At 42.4% G+C, this 18,047-nt stretch overlaps 3 protein-coding genes across 11 annotated transcripts; 2 read left to right on the top strand and 1 right to left on the bottom strand.

Moving 5' to 3' along the window:
* The first annotated feature begins 230 nt into the window (after positions 1-230).
* On the top strand, positions 231-5,520 carry nfe2 (nuclear factor, erythroid 2). Of its 3 annotated transcripts, none has more exons than XM_053425920.1 (4): positions 231-495; positions 2,364-2,442; positions 2,546-2,668; positions 3,669-5,520. In XM_053425920.1, exons 2-4 carry the CDS (start codon positions 2,395-2,397, stop codon positions 4,935-4,937), a joined length of 1,440 nt encoding a protein of 479 aa, XP_053281895.1. In that variant the 5' UTR covers positions 231-495; positions 2,364-2,394; the 3' UTR covers positions 4,938-5,520. The 3 variants fall into 3 exon arrangements, with proteins under 3 accessions (XP_053281895.1, XP_053281896.1, XP_053281897.1); XM_053425921.1 differs by lacking the exon at positions 231-495 and adding an exon at positions 2,158-2,227; XM_053425922.1 differs by lacking the exon at positions 231-495 and adding an exon at positions 2,158-2,217.
* A 547-nt stretch (positions 5,521-6,067) lies between these two features.
* Positions 6,068-9,278, bottom strand: hnrnpa1b (heterogeneous nuclear ribonucleoprotein A1b). 7 transcript variants are annotated; one of them, XM_053425926.1, is made up of 10 exons: positions 9,119-9,278; positions 8,477-8,593; positions 7,831-7,977; positions 7,531-7,741; positions 7,370-7,447; positions 7,206-7,259; positions 7,045-7,119; positions 6,684-6,962; positions 6,542-6,603; positions 6,068-6,374 (listed from the first exon to the last, which is right to left on the bottom strand). In XM_053425926.1, exons 1-9 carry the CDS (start codon positions 9,131-9,133, stop codon positions 6,551-6,553), a joined length of 1,029 nt encoding a protein of 342 aa, XP_053281901.1. In that variant the 5' UTR covers positions 9,134-9,278; the 3' UTR covers positions 6,068-6,374; positions 6,542-6,550. The 7 variants fall into 7 exon arrangements, with proteins under 7 accessions (XP_053281901.1, XP_053281899.1, XP_053281900.1 ...); XM_053425924.1 differs by having other exon boundaries at positions 7,364-7,447; XM_053425925.1 differs by having other exon boundaries at positions 6,696-6,962; positions 7,355-7,447.
* Positions 9,279-10,247: 969 nt separating this feature from the next.
* cbx5 (chromobox homolog 5 (HP1 alpha homolog, Drosophila)) lies at positions 10,248-14,341 on the top strand. Its single transcript, XM_053425933.1, has 5 exons — positions 10,248-10,407; positions 10,929-11,114; positions 11,547-11,808; positions 12,391-12,491; positions 13,395-14,341. The coding sequence occupies exons 2-5, from the start codon at positions 10,984-10,986 to the stop codon at positions 13,534-13,536; spliced, it is 636 nt and encodes a 211-aa protein (XP_053281908.1). The 5' UTR covers positions 10,248-10,407; positions 10,929-10,983; the 3' UTR covers positions 13,537-14,341.
* Positions 14,342-18,047: the final 3,706 nt, after the last annotated feature.

Here is an 18,047-nt window from a genome sequence, read left to right on the forward strand (position 1 = left end):
AAATTAGGATCAAAATTGCTTGCAGTCTTTTGTCTTTTCTGTAATTTGTTAACATCTACCTACTTCACTGTGGACTGACAGAGTGACTGCCATGGTGTTTGCCAAACTGTTGGTCTGTGGTTTGTCATGTGGGGAAAAGGGAAATTTGGAGGTTGGGGTGCAAGTGTGCTATTAAGGATACATGAGTGCAACAAAAAAAAAACGCAGTGTGGGTGCTTTACAGGAAGACTGTGTGTGTCTGCACAGAGCCATCCCATTTATGCCGGTGACTGTAAGAGTGGCAGAGCAGACAGAGGCGGACAGTTGAATGAGAGATAGAGCCGGAGACCTTTGTGTGTTTTCAGTTCCTCGGATCCTTTAAAAGTAATCAGCAACACAACACGTGTTAAAGACAACTTATCTCCTTTTGCCCTCACTCCACCAGGATTGTGCTTTATGCCGTGATGTTTTCATCTGCATTCATCACCTGTTGAAGCCGCAGAGAATGCCGCTCAGGTATGTTCACTCACATCGGTCACCTCTACTCGTTTGGCAGATAATTTTTTCTTTCTGTTGCACGACCACAGTGCGCTGAGTTTTTATAGCTTTACCACCTAAATTAAATCTTTACTCCATAATCTAACACTTACTTCTCAGACACTGACATTTCACATTATCATGTAATAAAGATAGCCTATTGAAAAGCATATATTTGTATTATAATGTTGCTCAAACTTCAATTAGTTTGAGATCAATTTTCTTTTCCAGCAAATACATTTTCACAAATTATCACTTCAATGATATAACTTTTCTTTATGCCAACATAGTTTTACTGACTGTTTTTACAACTTCTTTATTCAACCAAGTGATGCCAGTGAGATCTTAGAGTTACAGTGAATTATGATTCCTTACGGTTAAGGAAACAACCTTATAAAAACTAAACTTACCACCATTACGACACCAGCAGGATGTATTAGTTATAACTGAATGTTTCAGAGACTTTAAATAGTGCAAAACAATTCACATGTGGCAGGTGATAGCAGAAAACCTTCCACTGTGAGCACTCACCAGGATTATGGTAAATTAATTTTGCCATGAGGGGAAAGCTGTAGTTAGAGAAGTGAGTCTAACAAAAGAGACGGAGAAATGTCTGGCAATGGATGGCATTTGAAAATTATGGCAAAATGTATCAGACGGATCTTTTCTTCTTTGTTTCCTACAATTGACAGTTGAATTGAAGTTGAATTGAGGTTGAATTGAGTTGCTGAGCATTAAGTCTCTTCATGGACTAAACTGTAATATACAACTACTCAGCGTGACACAGCCTGTTCTTCGTACTTCACTCTGATGTTTTTGACTTAAATTGAAATAATTGTCATTTGGAAGACACAGACACTGCAGGCTCTCAGGACATTTGTTCAAAAAGTACTAATTGAATCAACACATAATGAGGAATATATGCCGAATATTGAAGGGACCTGTACATTGTAATGCCTGAGAATAAATATGTCATTATGACCCCGATAACATGACTTTTGAGTGAACAACAGCAAAGCGTGCGATTCCTCATATTTATTTATTTATTACTTTATTGAATGCAGATAATTATTGTTACATTATGGGAAGCAATGCAACGGATATCTGCGTATACGAGTATACTTATATGTGGATGATTTGCCTCTGTATTATTTGTTAAACTGTCGATTTCAGGCTCAAATTATTGGAAAAGTAAGAATATAACAACAAATTAGAGAAAAAAGAGATTATTTAAAGGTGTTTATGCTTGTGTCTATATACATGTTTGTAAATGCACTGACATATACCTTATATAGTTTATATGTACAGTATGTACACGGACTTGTCTGGGAAAAGTCAAATTAAAAAGTAATTCAGTGTTCACATCTCTGTTTTTAAGTCACAGTTCACTTATTATAATGAACTTATGATTATCACTGGAGATGCTAAAAGTAGAATGTATAGTTTAGAAAAAATGCCATGCTGATCTGTGCAGGCATGTTAGCCGTACACCATATTTTCCAGAGTAGCCATCGGGCCCCAGTCTGTCTTGTAGAGCATGATGTTTTCCCGCAGATTGTCTTATCAGGGGTTGGCATAGCTGCACCCCGGGACAGCTGAGGGGAGGAGTCAACTCAACTAAACTGAACCCTCCATGTTTTCCAAAAGAGCTCGCACAACACCCAACACTCGTTTATATCGCACCGGCAGCTGTACAGACATGTAATATACTGTATGTATTAGATATGTGTGTTAGAAAGAAGGCTGGGACCTCACAGTTCACACTTAGCTTCATTTATACTTCTTCTTTCTGGTCAGTGTAGAGGATAGGTAGGCCCTAATAACCGGATGTGTATTGTCTCCACCAGGTTCTGTATCTGCAGCAAGAGCCTGTCCTGAATGTGTTCGACAGCCAACTATGTTCTCCCACTGAGGAGAACCTGTGAGGTAGGTCTTTGCAAGAAATGGGAAACCACAACACACAATCGTGCCTCACTTAAGACTTCGGAGTGAGAGTTTTAATAGAAATGATGTTCTTGTCTATAACAAGACCCAAGCTGCTCCAGGGAGGGCGTGTGGAGCTCCCACGCCTCATGGAGCCAGGACTCATGGACCTCAGGACGCAGAGATGGATGCAGCTTGGCAGGAACTGATGGCCATCTCAGAGCTGCAGGTAACTGGGAACAGCTCACACACTGGGAAGGTACCACTGTGTACAAATTAGGAATATTTGATTGTAGAATGATGAGTCATATGTCAGAGTAAATAACACTTTATTGATGAGCGGTTGGAAATTGGGTTTCGATACAATCGCTCCAGCCCAGGATAAATGTATAAACTAAACAAAACAAATACAAATACAAAATATGGGTAATACTATACTATAAAAAGTTGGTACAAAATATCTGCATATATTAAAATGTCCTGTAGAAAGGATAGTCTTAATGGGTCACTGTTCAATTACAGAAAGCTAAGACAACGTAAAAAACAAAATCCAGAAAATATGTTGCAGTTGCATGTGCACCTTCATGCAAATTACACACAATTGTGATTAAAAGTTTACACTCACTTATCATGGACATGAATGTCACTGCAGCTGTGTACATGGACCTCTCTGCATGAAAGAATTAATAAAATATGATTGTGTGCATTTTGGGTATTGATGATTGAGTCCATATGAAAACAATATTTTATGTTGTTTAATGGATGCAAAAGATACATCTAAGGGTCATGTTGAATAAACTACAACAGCCTTGGTTCATAAATAAAAACACTGAATACATACATATCTATCAATTCTCGTGAGATGCTTTGTGTTGAGAAACCATTACACACTCTGTGGATACGGGGCAACAATGGCCTATTTGAGTAATGGCAGGATGGAGAGATTGTGAGGGGGAGCAAGTGCTGCATGATGCTGGCGGCCCCCTGCACCGCACAATAGCCATCTGTTTCCAGGTGAAACTTGATCACATCTATGAAAGCCCCTCATAGGCCTGGGGTGGCATGCTGAAGTGGGGGCAAACTGTACTCTATGGCAAATTAGATTGTGTTGAATTCTTTGTTTCACTAATAAATAAGTATCTTCAATCATTGGCTGTTCTTCTGTTGAAGTGACATTTATGTATGCCCATCAATCATAGCTAGCTGCGGTCCTTGTGTGTCTGTTGCAGGAGTTCGAAGTCCCTGCTGAAGGCCCCTATGAAACAACACAGTACCAAACCATGGAGCCCATGGTCCCAATGGGAGTGTACGGGATGGCCCCATCTCACTCAGGGCGTCCCCCCACCTGTGAGCTCGGCTCTGCTGACACTTACAATAGATGTTACCCTGAAGACGTGCCCCCGTGCCATCATCAAGGCAGCAACACAGGGGCAGTGTACGGACCATCTGACTATCAGCTCAATCAAAGAATGCACCCCATCTCCTCTCAAGCACTGCCCTCGCTCATGGCTCTTAGGGGTCAGGTGAACGTGTCATTTGATGGCCAAGGGCACAGGAGAGCCAACACTTGTTTCTCTCAGGGTCCCAGTCGGCACATGCAGTGGACTATACACGGACAATGTTCACACGTTATTCCAACTGATGATCTGGAGTCAGACTCCGGTCTGTCTCTGGGTTCCAGTCCACCTCTGGCCTCCCCTGATAATCCTGTCAGTGCTGTTCCAGGTTACCAGAGTGGAGACACAGGCATTACATACAGAGATGGTGAACCTGAGCATGCCAGAAGAGCACAACTCCATTACTCAGTCAACTACCAGGGACAGTCATATTTACACTCTGGTGCACATCACTCAAATTTCTCAGCCCCGAACACTTTATCTCACACACAACCTGAGACAACGACTCTGCGACCGTTAAAGCACCAGAGCCAGGCTGCTGCTCTGAACGACATGTACACTGAGTCTGGAGCCTCCAGCAGAGGGAGCTCACAATTTCACATGTACACAAAACCACAAGGAAGCAGCTCCACTCATGCACCACTGAGCAGAGATGAGCGGCGGGCACTGTCTCTGAAGATTCCGTTCCCCATGGAAAAGATCATCAATCTCCCTGTAGACGACTTCAATGAGCTCCTGACACAGTTCACTTTGACAGATAAACAAATGGCCCTGGTCAGGGACATCAGGAGGCGGGGGAAGAACAAGGTGGCGGCACAGAACTGCAGGAAGAGGAAGCTTGAGAGCATAATTCACCTTGAACAAGAGCTGAACGAGCTGCAGGACCAGAAGGAGCACCTGGCCCAGGAGAGACTGGAGTTCCAGCACAGCCTGACCTTCATTAAATGCCGCCTCACAGATCTCTATGCAGAAGTATTCACTCACTTGCGAGACGAAGACGGACAACCATACTCAATAGATGAATACTCCCTGCAACAGACACCTGATGGTAAAATTTACCTGGTACCTCACACTACTGTGCCAAAGAGAGGGCAGCGCTGAGGAACTGGATCTAGAGTTTCATTACTTGTGCCTGAATGTGCCAACTGAAACCACTTCAGCCAACTGGAAGTTGTACATAATTCATGCAAATGTTGTCTAAGTCCTTAAATGTATAAATTTCAAAGATGCATCACAGGACTCTTCATATTAAAAAAAGACTGAAACCAAACAACTTTTCTTTAAAAATAATTTATTTAAAAAATAAAAGACACTGCACAGCAGTTAAAAATAGTCTCCAAAAATCTTCAGCACCAGCTGGATTGTTCAAGAAAACCTGTGGAGGAAAAAACAAAACAAATTAACAGATCAGGTTTTATTCTGGCAAAAGGAGAAACTGAAAGTGTTGTGCCGTTTGTTTTTGTACCTTATTGAGCCAAAGTCATTGAAAAATAATTCAGGACCTGTGGACGATGTGTGGGGGTTCACCTAGAAAGCGGAAACACCAAATAAGTAAAATGCATTCTTTCCAAAAAATGTTTATATTATTAGCATGCAATTTGTTGTAGGACCTCAGTGCAAAATTAAAGAGGCCAATGTTACCATTCAGGGGTGTATGTCATATAAAAGTTTGCACAAATGTTAAGTAGTTACTGGGCTACACAGCTTACTACCAGCTACATGACAAAAACATATTACTATCAGTAGTTGAGAAGTCTGGTCTTACCTACAGACAGCATTTAAGCCTTTTGGTAGCTGCTGCCTGCTAGCTGTTCTCACTCTCCCCTGCTTCAATGATCCTGGCGATGGCTTTGCTACTTCTCTCCCTCAGCTGGCTTCCATGGCTAGCCTCAAAGACTTTGCATGTAAGCTAGCAGCCTCCAGGTGATGTTTGCAGAACTCAGTATGTACCATGTGATCTTTGCAGAACTCAGTGTGTACCATGTGATCTTTGCAGAACTCAGTGTGTACCATGTGATGAACTCTTTATGAAGATTGTGGCTTCTCATTCCTCAACCCGTGACACATTTGTAGATATTTATTGACTATTGATTCATGGTGAATTGTGCAGTTCTATAAGATCTCACGATAATGACTCAGAGTATGGATATATGTGACCCCCCCCCCCCTCGTCCCTCCACTCCAAAGTGAACCCTCCCTTTCCCAATGCACTGAAGAGGCTAACAAGACTGTTTTGTAAAAAACAACTGAAAGTTGGTTTATTTCAGCTTGACTTGATGCAGTTACAAATAAAACCAGACTCAAACAAAAATCTACATAAAACCTCATTGGAATGCTTTCTTTCCAGACACATCTTGATAAACAGAAAAAACAAATCTTTAAATGAAGACCCTCCATGATACATCTATTGTTCATCTCTTGCAGCAGCTGTAACCTGCCACAAATGTTTGGCTGAGCAGATTTAGGATGTAAACCTGCAGCTGCCCTGTCACTTCGCTTGCTCTCCTCTCCTTGCTCTCCTCTCCTAAGTACTCAGTCCTGTTGAACAATATGGAACAACATTGTTAACCGTGTACTGACTTTGTATGACCTGAGATCCAGAGTGATTGTTTTAATAGTTATCTGCACTTGACCATTCCCTGCGACTACAAACTCTGGTTTTATCATACAAATATACTGTGCAAGAATGCCTTTCAAGCTCTTACCAGTTCACTTTAAAATCGTCCAGGACGGCCATATCCACTGTTGGAGCCACCTCCGTAGCCACCTGAAGGCAACACAACATATGGGTTAAACGGGCAAATGCATTACAGCCTCAGTGAACACAGATCACATCTCTAATCTTACCGAAGTTCCTACCACTGCTGCCGCCGCCGCCACCACCACCAAAGTTGTTCTTCATTGGGCCGAAGTTGGACGCCTGGGGGTCGTAGTGCCCCATGTTGTTGTAGTTGCCGCCGCCGCCACCTCCTCCACCACCACAGTTTCCATAGCCATTGCTGTCATATCCGTTTCCTCCATATCCTCCTCCGCCACCACCTCCGCCCTGGTTGTAGCCTCCTTGATTGTATCCACGGTTGCCGCCATTGTTATATCCACCAGGACCGCTAGGGCCACCTCCATAGCCTGCATCATAAATAACCTTTGAGTACACTGTAAAACTTCAGATGCAAATATAGATACCCGAGAGAGAAAAATGTCTGCTCACCACCGTCCCCGCCATTGCAATTGTAAGGAGCATCTCCGTATCTACCACCACCACCACCACCACCGCCCCTGCCACCTAAAATACAACCATTTAAAGTTACTTTTCAGACCAGCCAGAACATTTCAAATTACAGGGATAGTTCACTGTCAATGAAAGCTTACCTTGATTGAAGCCCCGGTCATACTCGTATGGCCTTCCACCACCACTGCTGCGACCTTGACAAAGAAAAAAAAGACCCCATTACTCGGCAGCATTAACTGTGACAATTTGTTTATTAAAATCAGGGTATGTTGAAGAAAGGCCTTCATACCCCTCATACCCATGCCTGCTGTCTGCATCTCTTGCTTCGTAAGGGCCTTCCTGACTTCACAGTTGTGGCTGTTCACCGTGTGATACTTCTGGACTGTGGGACAAGAGAATGTATTTAATAACCAATAAAGACACTTAAATTTGACACAACATGCGACAACAAACATTTCTACTCACTGACAATCCGGTCGACTGAATCGTGGTCATCAAACGTGACAAAGGCAAAGCCCCTCTTTTTCCCCGTAGCACGATCAGTCATGATGTCAATGACCTCGATCTTGCCAAACTGCTGGAAGTAATCCCGCAGGTGACACTCCTCCGTATCTTCCTTGATGCCTCCAACAAAGATTTTCTTTACCGTTACGTGAGCACCTGGTCGGTTTGAATCCTGTCATAAAAAACAGCCGATGCTTAATTGCGCCCTTCTACCTTTGCATGCAAGACATATTCACTTGTTCATTGTTCAGAGAAGCATACCTCTCTAGATACGGCTCGTTTAGGCTCCACCACACGCCCATCAACCTTATGGGGGCGATCGTTCATGGCTTCATCCACTTCTTGCACCTGTGAGTATGTGACAAATCCAAAGCCCCTGGATCGCTTGGTGTTGGGGTCCCTCATGACCTGATGGAGAAGTTAAACTCGAGTTTAGTCTTACACACATATACAGCAGCCAGATGATGCGTGTTAATTAGGTTATGAGCTTCAAAATGATGAAAGCAAATAAGTACTCATTCGTGAACCATTTGTTCAACTGTAAATGTTACTTAGGGTTAGCAGCACCCACACTTTTGAGCCAATGTTTGCTCAGATCTTTCAAGCCTAAAGCTATGGGAGACAGGTAAAACATCTAAAACCCTGTTGGTGTCCTACTTTTCATGGAAAAGATAAGGCTGTATGGTGGTGGCTTATTGAACTGTGGTCCTAGAATTGACTGATGTTCCAGTTACAAATAACAAAATATATAAGGCAACAATTATACAACCAAATAGCACATTTTCCGTCAACTAGGATCATTTCATCGATGGCATAAAGAGCAGGTGCTTCCTGCCGGTGTATAAAAGCGACTGGACTTATAAACCTTGATCACAAAGGATGAAGCTCTGAACGAGCCACCACTTACCACACAGTCTGTGAGGCTGCCCCATTTCTCGAAATGAGCTCGGAGACTCTCGTCTGTTGTCTCGAAGCTCAGACCTCCGATAAACAGCTTGCGGAGCTGCTCCGGCTCACGCGGGACCTGGCCAATGGACAAAGGACATCATCAGGCTACATTCAACAATACATACAGCAAGCGTTGTGCATCCTCTTCAATCACTGGGTTCACATGGCAGAACTGGAGGATTAACAGCGTTATTATGATTTAATTAATCCATCCCTGCGTCACGATCAAACATCAGGACAGGGTGGAGGAGGGAGAAATCGCCGCCATTATCGTTAGCAGTCGGCTCGGGTGACTGAGCCCCTCTCGTTTCCCCTGCATGCGACCACTTAAGCATAACAAACACCATGAAGCGGCGGTTCCCCTTGTTTACAAACTGAGGGTGTACGCGTTTGGGGAACGTCAAATTATCTGCACACGAGTAACTGCATGAACAATAGGCCACGAGGCCCAGCTGCTATAAAATGGCGGCGCTAGGAAACCGCAGCCGCTGTGATAGACACGCAGTCTGCACGGCGTGTCCATCAGAGCGGCTGCTTCTGCTCGAGTACTTGGCCGGACGCGAGCTACACAGCAGAACACAGATTATGTGATAGTACTCACATCTTTCATCGACATGTTGCTGTTTGATGCCGTGAGTAGTGATGAGTCCTTCCGTGTAGAGGCTTCGGAGCGTGTGCCGAGTAAATTCAGGATTTTGGTGATGTGCGTATCGAGGCTTGTATTGATGACGTATGTGGTGACGTTTAAATGCTCGCAAAGGGCCGTACCACGTGACTGAATCAGGAAATGGATGGCGGGTTTGGTGTGCGATTCGAAATACAAGGGGCAGCGAAACGCAATGGACCCCCCCCCCCCTTACATTTTGTGGACTTTATTGCGTGTTTGTTTGCAAAAAAAATTCTCCCTATATACGTGTTATGTTTTCCCTAGTAACACAAGCACATTCACATCACAACCCTCTGCCCAATTTGTTTCCACTTTCCCCTTTGACCCCCCCATTGTATCATAAAGACAGACGCCATATTAGATAGATAGATAGATAGATTACTTTATTCATCACCGAAGGGAAATTAAGTCGTCATAGCAGCAGGTATATTTGAATACAATAAAATAGGATAAAATAAAAAATATTGAGTAAGTTATTAATAGGTTCATAATTCATGTATTGGCATCAGAAACATCATTCCTTCATTTATTCATATCAAAGCTTCACACACGAAAGCCATGGTATCATTACAATCACTCTGCCTGTTAAAGCAGTGTACAATAAGTAGCGGTGGCTACTCCCCTGCCGAGCTCTGATATGACCGAGATCCGTCAATCAACGCCAGCATCCAATAACCAAGCGATAAGCGGACATTTCGCTACGATGGATGTTGTGTGTGAAATATCGTCTCGCAGGTGTCGCGCGGTTGATTTAACACACAACGATGTTACTGCGATGAACGTGGCTATTTGAAAACAATATGTAAAAGCACATATCACCGATTGTGGATGATTCTGATTTACGGGACGATTTCACGTGCATTACATAAACTGGCTCACAATAACATCTGTACTTCGTGTACATAATGCATATATATATATATATATATTTTTTATATCTGACTGAAATACTTAAGTAATCGTCGCGTTAAAAGCGAAATAAGTGTGTGCGTTTGTGTTTTTGTGTGTGTTTGTGTGTGTGTGATCAGCTGACCGAGGGGCGGGTACCTTCATTGTGCGTCTTAAACCCGCGCTTTTTGCGTACAGGCAGGCGCACTACACCTCCTCCTATGTGAAGCAGGCTAGATGCTAAGTTAGCCGCAGCGTTGGCCTCACAGACTACACGTCCGCTAAAAGACACACGACATCGCTCTCGGAGAACCGGCGGTCTACACATCCCCAGGGTGAGAGGTCTTTAAAGCACGAGAGCAGCTCCGCGACACTGCGAGGGTTTTGTTCACGTGTGCGTTTGTTTGATAGCGAAGTTAGCTCGAGGGAGCGTTAGCTTGCAGGCTAGTGCTAGCAAGGTTGCCTTTCAAAGGTAGCGGTTAGCTAGTCGCGCAGCTAACAACACACCGCATCTTTGTGGATGCGTGTAGTCGAAGCTTAGTTTTCTGGTAACCATGTGTAGCGTTTAAGTGTTTAAGTCATTTGATCGTCACAGGCAATTGTTTATCGGCCTAACTAATGAAGCATGTTTCCATTTAGTCCGTGCCTGTATCAGGTTTGATAAACGACAATGAAACGGTGCCTGTGGTTGAAATAGGATGTAGCTTAGCGAAGCGGCGCTAGCTTATGTTAAAACGCGTCGAGCTGTAACTACAAGTGTCTTCTTTTTATCGATTCTTATCTGCGTTGTTTGTCCGGAATAAATCCGCCTACATGCGTTTTATCGTGCACTTCTCTCTCCTCTCTTCTCGCACAGGGTAAATTACCTTCGGCCTGCAGCAGCCTAGTGTTCAACAACAACAAACCTCGCAATGGGCAAAAAGACTCGCGAAGACGACGACTCGTCCTCCGATGAGGAAGAATATGTTGTGGAGAAGGTGCTGGACAGGAGGGTGGTGAAGGGCCGAGTCGAGTTCTTCTTGAAGTGGAAAGGATACTCAGAGTAAGTGTTCCGTTAACACCATGCTAACAGCATCTGCTCAGGCTCCAAAGCAGTTCAGAGCAACATCATCACACATCATATTCACACACAGAGCAAAAGCATGTGAACTTATCACCTATATGTGTGAGGAATTGTAACAAGTTACACTATTTCATGCAATTTAATCTTTTAATAAGATGGTAATCAGGAGATTAGCCAAGATTATACATTAACTAATTGTTAATTGTAGCATAAACTGAGGAAATACTGTAATGCTGCTGTATAAACCAGGAAAAGAAAAGGATACAGAAGCTACAAGATACATTTCAATGTTGAATGAATATCGCAATTGATCAAATTTGATAATAATAGGTTATCTATCTCTGCTCAGTGCCGTTGATTAAGATGTCCCACTGTACTGGCACTGACTTTCTGCACTGTAATCTTCCTCAGGAAGCACAACACCTGGGAGCCAGAGAAGAATCTGGATTGCCCAGAACTTATTTCAGAATTCATGAAGACCTACAAGAAAAGCAGCAGCAGCAGCACTAGCAGCGCTGGTGGTGCTGCTGGTGGTGGAAGCTCCACACCAAGCAGCGGGACCAGCAAATCCACCGCCGGCCCCTTGGGAAGGACCAAAGACTCCAGCATCTCGAAGAAGAGGAGCTCAGATGATGACGAGGAAGGTGGAAGTAAAGCCAAAAAGAAAAAGGAGGTAATGAATACCGGTGTTAGGTTTGAATCTAAAATGTATGTAGATGCGGTAAATAACTGACAACTTGAGATGAATATGTTGGGAAAGATTTTTTGATTACAACTAAGTTTACAGGACATCGCTATTTGCATGTGTGAGATTAACACGAGGTCAAGCTTTGTGCTGCACAATGGGGACTCTGGAGCAGAGCCCACTATTGAGAGAAACTATAGTTTAGCTCTTGATTTAAAAGGTTATTGTGTGAATGTTAATTAACAGTTGATGGGTAGTCTCTACTTTGAAGAGAGAACGGGTTTGACTCTTAAAGATTTCAGCTGCTTTCATTCCTTTTTCTAAGACCCTTATTGATTATTTTTGACATATCTAACAAAAACAATTTTGAAATAAGATATTAACAGCTTTTGCTCCTATGAAAGATAATTATTTACTTAATTTTCAACAAGTTGACAATTTCTGTAAGAATTATGATAGCATTTATTTGCTTTTACATCCAAACCTAATGATTCTATAGTGTTAAAGTATAGGGTGTTTTTATTGTGTGTGTGTGAACTAAATAAATGGTTTTCTTGTCTTCTTTTATAGGAAGACATTTTAGTTGCTCGTGGCTTTGAAAGAGGACTTGAGCCTGAGAAGATCATTGGAGCAACTGACTCCTGTGGGGACCTCATGTTCCTTATGAAGTGGTAGGTGTTGTTTATAAATTCCTCTCGAAATTCATGGCAATTGAGCGTTTTCGAACAATGTAAGTGAATTAATTTTTTTTTAAATAAATGTGTCCGATACCAAAAACGTGGAACCAGCTTAATGGTTATGCAAAAAATAAATCAGCATTTTGAGGTTCAGTGAAACTGGTTTGAAAAGTCTTCTGGTTTCTGGGTTTACACCTCTGGTACCTGTAATTGCACCATTGTTGGAAACTGCAGATCTCGATGTGCCACATTGAGACAGGCAAATTGCTAATTAGCAGCACAAATAGCCTACTTGTCCATTCATTTACAAGCAGTATGCAACACAACAAAACTCCTTAATTACGCATTAGCTAATTGTTCCATGGAAATGTTTTTTTTCTTTCTTTTTTTACTCTGCTAATTAATGTGCTGTTAAGGATGCAATTCTCTGTCCGAACCCGGCCAAGGCCGTCAGAAAACTACCAGCCCAACCTGAAGTTGATTATCATTGTTTTTTCTGTTTGAACCTGATCAGAGTCGGACATTTTCCTCGATTACAGGCACGTGCACTATCAAGTAGACCAAGGCCAACTCTAACCTGAGTCTTTCCAAAAATGTAGTTAAAACTGGGCCCAAAGGGTCGAGGCGGGTTTAGGTCGGGGTATTCACATCTACACCGAACTACCAAAAACACTGAGTTTCATTCAAGGCCTATTACAAGAACTTGACGATGTAACAGACTTCAAGCAGGACTGGTCTTGAACATGCCTTTATGATACAAGCTGTTTAATACATGCTATTATTAGAAATGTTGCTCTTAATGTATGTTTAACTATTTCTACCTGCATCCGCTAATACCTGCGTCAGCTAATTCTACCTGCGTCAGCTAATACCGGTGCTGCTCTTCCTCTCTTTCAGGAAAGACTCTGATGAGGCTGATCTTGTGCTCGCCAAGGAGGCCAATCACAAGTGCCCACAGATCGTCATAGCCTTCTATGAGGAGCGTCTCACCTGGCATGAAGACAGTGACAAGAAGGAGAAGGACGCTGTCACTGCGTGAGGGCATCAACTCAGGAGGAAATGGGACCTCCTCCACTGCAGGGACAAGCTTGATTCAGACATTTTTCACAACCAAACCTCCCACCCTTCCTCTTTACCATGTCCAACAACAGAGCACAAGGGGCCCAGACTGCTGAGAAGAGTCCACCAGACAGGAGGAGAAGCTGACATGGATGGATGGATGGATGGATCATATGCTACTGGGGAGGGTTTTCGCTGTTCTGTCTTTGTATTTTTAACCCTCTTTTTTTTTTATGTCTTATCACATTTTTAGTGCTTGCAGGATACGATTTTAAGTCGGAAAGATATTTTGCATCTACTTGTGCAGGTGGTCATCTTTTAAAACTCTTGGAAGCCAGGGTCGAGACAAGCTGCGTAAACTATGAGCTTGTCCTGAGGTGGGTACACAAACCCCACCCAAATGTTAACAGCGCACCGGTTTTCTTTTGAAGAACCCAATGGTAATGAGAACCTAGAATTTGATATAGAGGAAGCAACCGCAGCAGCATTTTCCTCACTGTATAATCACTTCCTATTTTAGAACTTTTTATCTTGTGTAGATTTCTCAGTTTGTTCTGTCTGCTGAAAAATAAGCGATTCGGTTTGTAAACTTACTGAGGAAGCCGGCCAATTCATATCTTTATTATATAGTGATGATACCCTCGTTAAACCTTTTTTTTAATGTAATTTTATGCTTTTTATCTCTTGTGATATCCAAGTTCTAACATATGAATGTTGTGTTGTTTATTCAGTTACTTTATGCCACCGCCATTCAAAGACAAGGACAATAAAACGATTTTACGGAGTTTTGTACTTTTGATTTTTGTTTTGATTTTAATTTTTTTAACCCCTGCTTTTAACAAGTGTTATGTTTGAACCAGACAAATTTACACAGGTTAGACAATCTTCACTTTCTCTCAATTTAACTAAACCAGCGTTAACACCAGCCATTGAGCTCTGCCCCCTTGTGGCTAAAAGATGAAGATGTTTTGCACTGTTGAGACCAATCTATGTTGAAAACCCTGTAGTGTGTCACGCATTGATGGATGTATATTTGTAACCGTGTAAAACGGTTGCATTGACTGAATATTTTTGTCATGATTGGAAGCATAAAAAAAAAAGTCTCTGATCGGGTTTTTAATATGGATTCATCTGACAAGTAACTTGGTTGTTTGGCTATAAGTATTCATATTTTTCTGGGACTGTTAAATGGAGCTGAATTCTTATACACATCTGGGTACTGATATTTTTAAAGGTACATCTGTTTTCCAACATGAACTCAGAGGACCAAGTTTTAGTTTCTACAGGTGAAATTGGCTTTTCCCCCCCCCCCTTTTATTAAAAAAAAAACTATTAGAAATTGTGACACCTCCCGATGACATACGTTCTTAAATCACTTGAGCTAATATTTCTATTTATGTTTTCCTTTATTAAAAATGAATGTCCTTTTACACCCTCTGAATAACTCACTTCTTTTTTTTAAAGTAGACTATTTCTTATGTGAATTAAATGTTGAAAGTATTTGTTCAGTAGTATTCTTTAATAAAAAATGTCAGTGTTAAAGTTAATGGCAGTTGGCTTATTTTATTTTGCGACTGGTACTTGAGACCTAGACCACAGGGATGAGATATATTGTTTTGCATGAAACAAGAGTAATAAATAAATCGCAATAAACCTTAGCTTAATGTCATGGTTCATAATAACAGGTGGGGAAAATTGTAAAAACCTCAGGTCACAATTATGACTGAAGTTGTTTGATATGATTCCTGTCAAATTAAGGCATTTGAGCTCTGCCAAGAAGTTTCTGTTTGCTTGTTTGTTAGCCACATTACACAAAAAGTACTTGATTGATTACCATGGAATCTAGTGGAATGATGCAGTATGGGCCAGGGGAGAATCCAATACATTTTGGATGGATCTTACTTTTTATTTTTATACTTTTTGTAACATTTTAAGATAGAGCATTTTTCAACATTTTCCTTATTTCTCAAATCTCTCTCTCTTTAGGGGACTGATAGTTAAGAGTCTTTGAAAGTTGGTGCAGTCCCAAATAAAAATATGGATTTATTGAATTTTAATGTGGTTTCACGTTGGGTGTGTTGGGCCTTGCTGGAGGTATTCGCTCTCTTGAAGGCACTTCTAGTTTAAAGGGTTTTCCATGTTGAAGAAGAGCACCAGCTGCTCTCCCCCAGCAGATGGCACTGTTAATTAACAGCGGTGTAAAAAGTCAATTGTGTTTATGCAAGTCATTCACAGTTCTAACACCTAAAGTTGCTCATTATAACTAGATCTCAAGAATAACAAATGTTTGATCCATCTATTGTGACTCTTTTCAGAGGTGCGTGTTTTTTCGTAATGTCCACGGAATGACATCCCATCTGCTGAAGCCACCTCTAGGTCTGAAAACTCATGTGATGCAGTTTTTTAAAAACTCGTATAGATTTATTTTGAATTCTAAAGCAGTTTATGGAGGTACCACACACAGTATGGTTAACTAAGGCACGTCACTACCAATTATCCAGTCATTTAAACAAAGTCAGTATAAGCATCACAAAGCATTGATGACAAATAGAACACACAGATTATTTGAGACTGCAATTTGTGAGGAAAAGCAATTTTCCCCTATTTTAAACTGACTACAGAAAAATGAACAAGGAGCGTACAAGCACACCATCAAGTATTATCAATCAAAGCTGGACTTTGATGTGTGAGGAGCAGTGTCCATTTTGTCACAGTTTGTCCACCACACGATAAATATGGGAAATTTGTTATTAATGAAATGTTCATAGTGTTTGCTATAATAAAGAAAATGTCTGTGGACTAAGAGTAGTGTCTCAACTGGGAGGGGGGGGGGGGGGGGGGGACAACTGCAACATCCGTAATAAACTACCAGTGAAGCTTGAGTCTAATCCTTGCTCTTCTCTCACCACCCTCTTTTTCTTTCCTGTTGCCTTTTATAGTGACTCCCTCGCTCTGTCCAACGCAGAGACACACACACCCACACACCCACACACTGACACACACACACACACACACACAGTGCTGCTCGGCTACGTCTAAAGTGATGGAATTTTCCTAGCAAAGAGGCTTTTACACTCCAAATGGAATGCAAAGGTCACTAGTAAATTTGCAGCCCCTGGGACCATTAAGCTGGGCAAAGGGAGCGAGCAGCAGGCTGTTTTATGGAGCCTGGAGCTGTCTGCTGACAAACTCGGGCCAGAAGGTTTGGTTGGGAAAGCCACAGTGGTGCTCATGGGAGCGCTGGCTGGGATGTGTGTGTGGCAAATACAGATGTAGAGGCAGGTCTGCTGCCTGGTCAACAGACACGTCGAGTGAATCTTCATCCATGCCAAACAATCAAAATCAGGACAATCAGAGTGGAGCCGTTTGCTAGAAATTACTGTAGTGGAGTCAGGCAGGGTCAATAGGGAACAATCTGTGCCTGGTTTGGTTGGGTCAACTTTTCTAGATGCTGTCATATTTTTTTGAGACTGTTTGACATTTTGAATCAAACATTTCAATTTATTTTTATTTAATTAGCAGGATTTCAAACAGAGGAACCAACTACTGCTGCTTCTTTTCTTTTTTTGTACCTTGGTGTGTCTTGCACTGTCTTTACACTGGTTTAAGTGTACAGTTATTTATTTATTTATTCAAAGCAGTCTCCTCGTACTTTGAACACACTAATCATATACCGGCAACTTCTATAGCAAATGAGCTCCGGTGGGTATTGCCCACAGCAGAGGTGGGTCGTCTTGCAGCACATTACAGCGAATGAGTGTCAGGGGAGCTACTGTGCAGCTGTGCTAAGGGAAGGCGCTGCCACAACGGGCCTCATCAGTGTTACACAGCTTGTTCAAGGAAAACCACTAAAAACAACAAACAACTAAGAGTGCACTCAAACGAATAACACCAGCACAGCCAAGTGCAATACACACTACTACCTCATATGTGTGTGTGTGTGGGGGGGGGGGGGGGTCGTCGTCGTCGTCTTTGGTTTCAGAAAAACTGTGAAAAATCTCCTGGACTGCTGTAAATCACAAGTATCACAGAGGCCGGTGTAATTTGATGTGGCCTTTCTCGTGCTGTGATCATGTAGACACAGCTGCCAAACAGCTGTGTCTCCATCTCCTGGTTGGGACCAGATGAAAAGGTCTGCAGTGATGACTGGTGCATCATCTCCCGCGCAGGGCACTGATCTGTGTGAAGGTGATTGCGATGTGATGCTCTAATTTGGGTGGCTATCACACTTAATGTGCAGTAAAGCGCCATAGACAAAGCTTCTTCTTGCTAAATGCCCCCCCCCCCTCTCCCTCTCTCTCTCTTTCTACTGCACCATGGCTCTCACTGCCAACACTCTGCTGGCTGTGTTTCCCCTTCACCCCTCCACCACCAGCACCACTCCTCCCTCCATCTCCTCTCCCCACCAGGGGAAAGAGTTATAGCTGCCATAAAAGGCAGGTAATGCATTGTTAACTAATTCTGTCTGCTCAGAGCTGATATATCCTCTGC

Source organism: Pleuronectes platessa, chromosome 6 (genome assembly GCF_947347685.1).
Source record: "Pleuronectes platessa chromosome 6, fPlePla1.1, whole genome shotgun sequence".
NCBI lineage: Eukaryota > Metazoa > Chordata > Actinopteri > Pleuronectiformes > Pleuronectidae > Pleuronectes > Pleuronectes platessa.

What these genes read in the sequence shown, in the direction of transcription:
- nfe2 (XM_053425920.1), top strand. Translation starts at nt 2,395, where the DNA reads ATGTGTTCGACAGCCAACTATGTTCTCCCACTGAGGAGAACCTGTGAG. An exon ending in CACTGAGGAGAACCTGTGAG is followed by an intron (nt 2,443 to 2,545) that starts GTAGGTCTTTGC and finishes GTCTATAACAAG; the next exon opens with ACCCAAGCTGCTCCAGGGAG. An exon ending in TGGCCATCTCAGAGCTGCAG is followed by an intron (nt 2,669 to 3,668) that starts GTAACTGGGAAC and finishes TGTCTGTTGCAG; the next exon opens with GAGTTCGAAGTCCCTGCTGA.
- hnrnpa1b (XM_053425923.1), bottom strand. An exon ending in AGCAGGCATGGGTATGAGGG is followed by an intron (nt 7,260 to 7,354) that starts GTATGAAGGCCT and finishes TTCTTTGTCAAG; the next exon opens with GTCGCAGCAGTGGTGGTGGA. An exon ending in TTGCAATGGCGGGGACGGTG is followed by an intron (nt 6,963 to 7,044) that starts GTGAGCAGACAT and finishes TTTATGATGCAG; the next exon opens with GCTATGGAGGTGGCCCTAGC.
- cbx5 (XM_053425933.1), top strand. Translation starts at nt 10,984, where the DNA reads ATGGGCAAAAAGACTCGCGAAGACGACGACTCGTCCTCCGATGAGGAA. An exon ending in AAGCCAAAAAGAAAAAGGAG is followed by an intron (nt 11,809 to 12,390) that starts GTAATGAATACC and finishes CTTCTTTTATAG; the next exon opens with GAAGACATTTTAGTTGCTCG. An exon ending in CTCATGTTCCTTATGAAGTG is followed by an intron (nt 12,492 to 13,394) that starts GTAGGTGTTGTT and finishes CCTCTCTTTCAG; the next exon opens with GAAAGACTCTGATGAGGCTG.